Raw genomic sequence first — 9,808 nt, forward strand, 5'->3', positions numbered from 1 at the left:
GGCATGCGTCGCCACGCCCATTATGGTGACGTAATGAAACGTGATAGGCTCAAATGGGTGTCGATTTTAATTTACACCAATAGGAGAAGAGATGGCATAACCTTTAGTTGGTTGGCCCCAAAGCTTGAATACAACAATGTCATTGAAGCATTTGTCACTTTCAAACTTTCTTTTCATATTCATTTGAAGTCTCACGGAAGAAAATATCTTGATTTTACTTTGTTTAAATTTAATGTTTGTAAGCTGTGAGCAAGTGAAAAGCCAAGTCAATCCATTGTTCATGCACATAAACATGGCTGATTCTGATTCTAAAGTTTTATTTACAGCACGAGGTATTTCCAGATGTGGGTGGAGTAAACAAATATTTTGTCAAGTAACAGTAGCATTACTACAGCATATTTTTACTCCAGTAAAAGTAAATTAATGTTATCATAAAGACAAACATATAAAGATAGGAGCCAACTCTAGTATTTCAAAAACTAAAATGAAAAATTATACACCAACAAACAACAGTTATAGCAGATTCACTTTTCCAAATTGTGAAACCTTCTAATAATGCACACATACCTCAGACCAGACCTGGGTTTCTTCTTCAACGAGTGTCCAAATATTTTACTCATGTAAGAGCTGCGAGAGTAAAAGGTGTGATGTAGTAAAACTTCTAGAAATATATTTTTTAACTCCCAAAAACGTCACTCAAGTAAATGTAAATAATAAGCTACTCTAAGATGTATTCAGGTTCAACTCAATTTAAATCAATAAAAGATTTTTTTTTAAATACAAACAGAAAACCAGTGACTTAGTCTGATCTGGTCAGATTGCTTTTCCTGGTTTTGATAAGAAATCTGCACGCCACATTTTGGATGATTTGCTTGATTGATTTGATTTTTACCAAGAACAATAAAAACATCTTTGTAATACAACTTCATGTAAGTACAACCATCTAATTGTTTTTGTGTCCTGATTGACAATCCTGATCTGGCAACAACTCAAGGCTGCTTAAATTCCTGTCTGCGTCCATAACCACAACTATGTTTCTAGTAAACTGAGGTTTTCGCTCCTATCTCCAACGTTGATCACATTTTCTGAATCACACACCATGACTTCTGTCTTTCCTGCATTAAACTGGAGGAACTTAGTCAATTAATTCAACATAAAATGTGTGCATAAAATCAATGTTGTCATCTGGTGACACAAATAGAAAGTCATCATCCGCTGTGTTACTGTATGAAATCTAACAGCAATAGTCTTTAATAAAAAGTCCCTGAGTGGAGCCTTGAGGAGCCCCACAGGATTAAACTAATAATCTACCCAGTAAGATCTCAAGCAACTTACTGGTTAAGATGAAACTTTGGAGGTTTTAACTGGAAAACCAACTTAGTGAAAGATCTTTATCAGTTAACTGATGAACTGAGCAGCGCTGCTGTTTCTCATGAGCTGAATAATTTAAAAGTTCTGACACTAAATTTTCCAAGTTTTTTTGTATAAAAATGTAATCTTAAAATGTATTTTTGGCAGAATTTGCAATTTTGTCCCATCTACAATAGCCCTAGTACTTATTTAATACATTAGAAACATATTTAAAAATGTAAACTAATTCAAATCCTTTTTAAAATAAAACATTTCATAGCCTAAAATGATATGACAGCATTCCTGTAGTGTACAGCTGATATTTGTATCAAAGAATGCAGGTAAAAATTATTCTAACCTGAAAAGCTCAGCTTTGTTTTGGCTTCATTACCACTCTGTCTTTTTGCTTTTTTAAAATGATTAATCAGTTACTAAATTAGTTTATTTTAATAATCGCTTTGTCATGCGTTGGTCACAGATAAAACCTTGAACATGGCCTGTGGTTCTCATTTTTATTTACCCTGCATTTCCGTAAAGGTAGCCCAGTTGTGCAACAGCTTGAGAAGAATAGGTTTAAAATATTAAATTAGCACAACGTTAATGTCTGAATCTTACAGGATATGAACAGAAACACACAGAGCAGCAGCAGGATGTGTTGAAGAGGTTTAATCCAAAATAAAACGGCCACACTTTCACTTCTACAGCCGAGAACAGAAAGAAAAGCAAACAGCTGCCCCAACATGAGCCTTGCTTGTGTTTTAAAATTAGGTCAGAGCAATGAATCAAACTCAGGGGGAATCACATTATTCAGGCAGCTTCATGAAGGGAAAGCAGGAAAACAACGTGACTTTAACTCTAAAGGCATGCAGAGCAACAAGTGTCCCTGTGAGGAGGAGACCAACAGAAAAACTCAGGATGTTTTAATACTTCAGCTCATTTCATCTCCTCAGCCCATTCCTGCCATTTTCTGATGGAAGATCTGAGTTTTACAGCTAAAAGTCAAACGTCTTAAAGGTGTCGCTTCCCGTCTCTGCTACGCTTTTCAAAATACAGACTGCTTACACAGCAGCAACAGTTAAAACTACTCCTATTTATACAACCTGGGGCATGTGGAGCTGTGGAGACGGCAGTCCTGGCAGTAAAAAAAAAAACAAACAAAAATAGATCTGGAAATAATGAGACGACACGGACCGATACCAGAACCAAAGGAAAACTGCTGCTGGCTGTGAGTCTTGGTGGCTCAGTCGTCTGCAGGCGTGGGGCTCCGGGCCGGACTCGCTGAGCGGGAGCGACTGAAACACAAAGGGACCGGGGTCAGCCTGCGGCGGCAGCAGACGGGGAGACACACCTACAGCTTCTCTGCACTGCAAAAACTACCAGGACTAAAGTCAGTTTAAAGGGCCGGCGCGGCCGAGCCAACTGTCCAGACGGGTTTACGCCGTTTCACCGCCGCAGCGACGCTTCCGGGTTTTTATGTGATTTACAACTAACAAGTCAGCCTGTCACAATAATCAATAAATCAAATAATCACATTACAAATTAAAATGAGCTTGATAATTACCTTTTGAATAATTTATTGTTTTTCTCTTTCTATCAAAAACTAGACGTTAAAAGTTTTCAGTTTGGTGTTTTGGTCTCAACAGGCCTTTATTCTGAAGGACAATCTTCTTTACAAAGACTTTTTCATATTTAAAATGTCTTCCAGTTTTAGGGCCGAATGTTCTTTAGAATTTAAAGTTTATTGATCTTTTATTGATCTTTGACAATGTTTTATATTTTTATTTAACCAGGTGACTTTTAAGAACAAATCCTTACTGACATTTATGACCAGGCAATTACAATTTTATCACTTTAAAATGGTCTCAAAGCAACAATATTATTGTTTATCGCAATAACCTTTGGAACAATTTATCATCCAGAAATATTTGTTATTGTGATCGGTCTAATGACGGCAAATCACTTATTATAAAAACAGTCACCATGTCATGACAGTTTGGTATGTCAAATAATCTGGAAGAAAAAAGAAAAGAAAAAAAAATCTCTGACTCCTCCCAGTACGATCTAGAAACAACCAATCAAAACCAGGAGGCGGATCTTAGCGCTGTCAATTACCCTGTGTGTGTGACGCTCCATCGCTTCCTTGCTCTCTGCAGCTAGCATAGCTGTTGTGAATGCTAAAGCTAGTCGCAGCATAGTCACTAATGACGGCGGATAAATGGTTTTCCTATTGTTTCTTTGCCATTAGCACATTTAGCAGCGAGTACATGAGGTTGACTGACAGCGCTAAGCCCCTCCTCCTGGCTCTGATTGGTTGTTTTTAGTGCATTTCTTCAGGAAGCAGTGTTAGCTCAGGGAGGAGACCGATGTTTTCACAGATTATCTGTGTCACATTAAACTGTCACAACATGGGGAGAGTTTAAACAAATATGTAAAAAACATTTTATAAAAGTTGCATCCTGCAGCTTTACTGTGAAATAGTTTTCTTTTTTCCAACATTTTCAGAACATCGACGCACTGATGATGTAAACGCAGCGTCAGAGAGCTGATCTGGGCAGTTGGGTTGACCGTGCGGCGCCTTTAAGCTGCACTAACAGATTTCATGTCAGAATGAGAAGCTGTGGCGGCGGGCGGCTAACGCCCTCCTTCCTATCTGTCAGCCTGACACACATTCACACGTCCACTCACTCACTCCCACATCCAGCCACACATGCTCGCTTTTTAACGGCTCAACATGTTCTGTCACCATCAACATGAGCTTAGTCAGGGGGTGGGGGGTTGGTTACCTTTGGAGACAGCGGCAGAAACAACAAGTACAGAGAAGCGAAGGATCAAAGGACTGAAGGACGGACGACTACAACTCGGAGACGCTCTTGAAGTCTGATCTCTCGTCAGCTCTGTGTCTCACGCTCAGAAGCTAAGACCGAAGCGAAGAACTCTGGTAGGTAGGGGGGTTCTGGTAGGTGGGGAACGGGTTTTTAAAGCCCGGCTCTGAAGGCTGGCCGGCTGGCTCTAGGGGCGAGGGGTCGGTCGGTAGGTCGACCTCTGTCTCGCTGTCTAACGTCAGACGCAGGCGGAGGCTGATCTCAGGTCAGCGCTTAAGTCACCCTCCCGCAGGCTGTGCACACCGCCAGCTGGCAGACCCTGGGCCTGGGATCAGCGGCGGTGTCTGTGCAGTGCTCAGCTCCCACCACACGCTTTAAAGAAAATATGAAAAATAAACAAAACGTTCTGCAAAGATGTTCACCCCAACTCACACCACTGGTGCTCATTTAGCTGATCTCACCTAGCAAAGCTGCCCTCGGCTAGCCAAACTCAGCTAAGTACCTTCTGTCTGCTAGCTTTGCTAATGTCTGTCTGCGTTAGCTAAGAGTGGCTCCAGGAGAGCCGGTGTCATGGCGGCTCGTCGTCTTCCTGTGCTCCCTGTTCCCGATCAGAGTCGATCCGGAACAGAGAGCACAAGAGCCCAGGTCTTCCTTCCGCTGAACTTTCCCTGAACCAGCGGTGAGGAAGCTGTGGAGTCTTCGGATCCTCCGTCTGGCCGTCGGCGCCCTGGCTAAGATGGCTGACTCTGACCTGAACACCTGCCCTCTACACTCATATCACCCCTCCCACTGCCCTGTGCTGCCACACACACACACACTCTGAGGATTTACCTGGCCCGCTTGTGGTTGGCCGACGGCGATCGAGAGCGGGAGCGAGATGCAGAGCGCCCCCTGGGGGCAGAGCCGGACCGAGAGCGGGACCTGGAGCGGCTGGGGAGACAAAAGCAAAAACTAAACATGAAGAAATCACATTTATCACGCCGGACTCATCCTGATGCTCTGCAACCGGGGAACATTCCAGGACCGGATCAGTTTTACTGCACCAAACCAGTCCAGTGATGGAGAAAAACCAGTATGGGTTTCCAACTCAGAGCTGCTGGAAACGCCTCGCCCAGTCCGTTAGCAGAGCAAACTCTTCCACTTGGGCCACATCGAGGTCAACAATGTCTTAAAGGGCCAGTAGTGTCAGAGAAATAAAACTACTGATTAACAAACCATTAAAATATTAAAACATCGCTGCCGCCGCAGTCGATAATAAATATATTCTCACCTTCGTGTAAGAAACAAAACAACTGATTTGACTGATGAAATAATATTAAAAACACAACAGTAGCCTATAAAGCTCCAGAGTTTCAGAGTTTAACTCATGCAGTAGAGGATCCAACCGTACCAAGAACTGGAACCAGTTTGGAAGGAAGTCAGTCATTTTCCGCAAGGAAGACATTAATTATGATTTTATCAGCAGAAAGGCATTACTGTAAACACGAGGGAAAAAAAACACGGATCAAGTAATCTCACATTCCCAGCATATTTACTAAACCACGACGTCACCTTAAAACCAGCTGCACTAAAAATGTTTTTACTGGAAACCAGAGTGGAGATCAGATTTCACAAGGAAACAGAATCAAAAAACAAACAAAATGAGGAGAAATAAAAATGATTCATAGTAAAAACTCAAAACATTTTCAGTCGGTGTGAGGAGAACTGGGACTGAACAGCAACAATGTTCTGAAGGACCAGGGCGGGGTCAGAGGTCAGGCTGGACCCTGACCCTTGACCCCAGCCCCGTCCACTGCATACCTTCTCACTGGAGTCCTGGACTTGGACCGGGCCGGGGAGCCAGACCTGGTGATGCAGAAGCAGAGAATGTTTTCATTAGAGCAGCAGGAACTTCCTGGATGCAGCCAGAACCGGCCGGCTGGGTTGCAGCGTGTCTGCGGTCAGACCGCTGCGGTCTCACCTGCTTCTGCGTCTGGAGTATGACGGCGATCTGCGGCGGCTCCTGGTAAACAGACGGAAGAAACGGTTAGCACCGGTCGGACCGGCGTGATTCAGCATCACAGAGCCGACTCCTAGCCGAACCAAACTGTGCAGATTTTTTTTTGGTTAGCATTCCTGGTGGCCTGCCTGTTTCCATGGCGACCTACCGGCTGTAGCTGCGGCTACGGCTACGAGAGTGAGAGCGGTAGCGCCGTCCGCGGGACCTGGACCGTGAGCGGGATCGGGATCTGGACCGGGACCTGGAACAGAAAGACGGCCAAGTCAGCGCTGCTCTAATGAGCTGACAGGCGCTAAGCGGCTAGCACGGCCCCACCCCCACCTGCTGCTGCGCCGGCCTCTCTTGCTGTAGCGGTAGCAGTCGTAGGCGTAGTGGCCCCTGTCCCCGCACTGGTAGCAGCGGTCGTTGGGGTCAAACTGGCGGCGGCTGGGGCGCCCGCGGCCCTTCCTGGACAGGCCGGTGGACATCTCCACACGAACACGGGAGCCACAAAGGATCCTGGGAATGAAGGGCCGCCGTGAGTTCAGAGAGCAGAAATCCTAACCTGTTCTACTAAAAACCTGTTCAATGGAGGACGAGACCTACTTCCCGTCCATGCCTTTGACCGCGTCCTCTGCGTCTCGGGGATCCTCAAACTCCACAAAGGCAAAGCCAGGCGGGTTCCTGGCCACCCACACGGTCCTCAGGGGCCCGTAGTAACTGAAGGCCCGCTCCAGTTCCCCTTTGGCAGCGCCGTTACCAAGGTCACCGACGTAAACTTTACAGTCGGTGGCCCGGGACGAGCTCCGGGACGACGAGTAGTACGACATCGCTCCTCAGCAGCTGGGTTCAAAAATGTGATGAATTTGCAAAGTATTAGGAGCATTGTAGATAAAAAATTTAAAAATTGGCCACATAGTACATTTCTGCTGAAAACTGTCACATATTTCCTAGACACTGTAAAATTGTGCGGTAAAAATGATAAATTTCCACCATTATAGGCATACATTTACTATTTCAAATTAGAATTTGGGCTGACATTATCTGCGTTTTATAAATTTGTCACCTCAAACTTAGAGGACTTTTTTGTAGCATTTTTTTTACTTTATAATTTCAGAAAATATCTTACTATCTTTACAATATTTACTATCGTAAATTTATTCCAATAATCATGAAAACTGTAAAAGTAAAAACAAAGATTCCTCACAAAATTATGATTTTTCAACTGAGAATATCCTAGTTATTTCATGACACTTGAGATTTTGCGTTTTCAGAGGGTTTTGACCACGTTATTTAGCTTTTTTCTACATTTTTTGGGCCGCTGCATTTTTCTCCCGTCGAGGAGCGCGCGGGAGGTAAACAGACCGTCTCCATGGAAACGGGATTTTGCCTGCCGCTAAAACCCAAACGGGATTCCGTTAACCAACAGCAAACTATTTACCTTACGACCGTTTAGTGGTGTGGATTCTTCATGCAATGACACAAACCGAAACCCGAAAGTACTGAAACCAGCCCTCTGTGTCTGCCGCTGCTGCAGGTGGTCTGACGCCATGATGGCACGTTTAAAACCCTTAAACCTCCCCTTTTTTAACCCCAAAAAATATAGATACACACATATATCTATATATTTTTTTTTACATAGTTTATGCTAAAGAAAGACACGGACTGAGCTAAGTGGTTCGTAACCACCAGACTTATTGGACTGGTGGCTCTCAAACGGCATTTGTGTATTTATTATTATTATTAAACTAGGCTTCATAAAGATCTCCACAGTTTTCGAAAAACAATCTCTTACACCATTCTAGATAGATTTACATACTGTAATACTGATACAACAGAAAGTGAGGTGCGGAAAGTAAATTGTAAATGTGTGCTAGTGTCTCTATTTTCCTGCCTATAATCTCCGTGTTTTATGCCTAATAGAAAAAAGGTCTGTTTAAACAACTTTAAATGAAAACACGACTGAACAATACAGAAGTGTTTAAATACGTGAGTTCCGGGATTATTAATAAACGGTTAAATCCAGGAAATAGTCCAGGCCCGGCTCATAAACAATGGCGGGCGGCAGCACGCGTTAGCCGGCCTTACCTTCCTCTGTTGATTTTCGTAACTCCGCTTCGAGGAAAAACCAACTCCGGCAGTCTCTATCGGAAGCCGGTGGTTGTAGCGAAGAGACAGGAATAAAAATTTTACAAGATAAAGTTGTTTAACCGCCACTAACACGCACGTTAATCTAACTCCCGCATGTCTTTCCGCAACAACTTCAACTCCAACGGCTAGCAGGTTCTTCTTCTTGTCTTGGAATGTTGGCGGTTAGTATACCAGCTAGTGCTGTTACCGCCCCCTACCGGAGTAAAATATGAACGTGAATGCTGGACAAAGGGAAATTACCCATACACACAATTTAAATACGGTTAAATAGCTTATTAAAATCACATTAATACTTTAAGATAAATCTTCCAGATTTAAAGAGAACTGTTAAAGCGAGTTAAACATGTCTGATAAAAGAAAAGCAGTAAAGTAAAAAAAAAACTTTCATGCATACTATCATTCAACACAATAGAGTAGCTTTGTTAGTTCTCATTTGTTTTTATTAATTTTTTCACCTGTTTGGACAATTATTCCCTCTGGTTCTGGATGCTGTGCAGCTCTTACTTTCAGAGAGTTCTTATGATGAGTAACCATGGAAACAAGGTATTGTTTTTACAACTGGGAGCAGCTGATTAGCATCACAAAAGCTCAAATAATACCTGAACTTTGACCTCAAATACCAGAGGAGTTGAAAAGGAGGCTTCATGGATGCAGAGGGAAAAGGGGGATGTCAGAATAAGGGTTTTATATCCTACTCTATCATTCTAACCAACCAGACAACTTTCAAGAGTCGAACATTTTTGACTTTTGAAACTCAGTTTTTTCTAGAAATTTTTTTTGGTTGTACTCCTTTTTCTTCTATCTATGGCCCTAAGACGCCATTGTAGGAGTGACTTTTAATGAGAGAATTCAGTCATTTTACTCAGATGTCTTAGAGCAGGTATGCATTTAAAAGTTGCTGCTCTAGAAAATTACACCGCAAAAACACAAAATCTTTCCAAGTATTTTTGTCTAGTTTCTAGTGCAAATTACTTAATTCACTTAAAAATAATACAAAACTAACTTACAAGTAACTTCTTCACAAGACTAGGGGACTGTTCTAAGGCAATATTTCCATAAAAGGGATTAAAACAAAAAAAGTAATAGTTCGATTGAGAGATTATTTTACTTCTAAGTACTTTTTAAAATCAGTTTTAACAAAATGTTGATTTAAATAAGCTTAGAATATTCTTGAATTTGATTTGATAGGAATTATGTTTAAGGGCAAAAAATTATCCAGTTTTATGGATATCCTTTATAATTTATTAAACCACAATTTCTGACTTTAGTGAAACAATCTTTAATAACAAAATTAGTTTGAAGCTCTGGTCAAGTCTGGTGGTAGAAGAAATCTGAAAAACAACAAATACTTTTTCAAAAGACTGACATAATTGATAATAAACAAATAAATGGCTTGAAAGAAACAGTTTAATGTATGATTGAAAAATGTGACAGCACATAAAAAATGTAAAATAAATTCAAAATATAGAAAAAAATGCGACAATTAAAAAAACACAGTATGAAAAAA

General features: G+C 41.9%; 1 protein-coding gene across 2 annotated transcripts; it reads right to left on the bottom strand.

Moving 5' to 3' along the window:
• Nucleotides 1-2,001: 2,001 nt before the first annotated feature.
• On the bottom strand, nucleotides 2,002-8,450 carry srsf7a (serine and arginine rich splicing factor 7a). Of its 2 annotated transcripts, XR_001420843.2 has the most exons (9): nucleotides 8,239-8,450; nucleotides 6,757-6,993; nucleotides 6,493-6,669; nucleotides 6,320-6,412; nucleotides 6,133-6,174; nucleotides 5,973-6,017; nucleotides 5,004-5,102; nucleotides 4,134-4,544; nucleotides 2,002-2,642 (listed from the first exon to the last, which is right to left on the bottom strand). XR_001420843.2 is itself a non-coding variant. In XM_015007870.2 (8 exons), the coding sequence occupies exons 2-8, from the start codon at nucleotides 6,978-6,980 to the stop codon at nucleotides 2,591-2,593; spliced, it is 732 nt and encodes a 243-aa protein (XP_014863356.1). In that variant the 5' UTR covers nucleotides 6,981-6,993; nucleotides 8,239-8,449; the 3' UTR covers nucleotides 2,002-2,590. The 2 variants fall into 2 exon arrangements, 1 of the variants encoding a protein (XP_014863356.1); XM_015007870.2 differs by lacking the exon at nucleotides 4,134-4,544 and having other exon boundaries at nucleotides 8,239-8,449.
• Nucleotides 8,451-9,808: the final 1,358 nt, after the last annotated feature.

Source organism: Poecilia mexicana, unplaced genomic scaffold, assembly GCF_051168715.1.
Source record: "Poecilia mexicana isolate PSO_F unplaced genomic scaffold, ASM5116871v1 scaffold_13, whole genome shotgun sequence".
Taxonomy (NCBI): domain Eukaryota; kingdom Metazoa; phylum Chordata; class Actinopteri; order Cyprinodontiformes; family Poeciliidae; genus Poecilia; species Poecilia mexicana.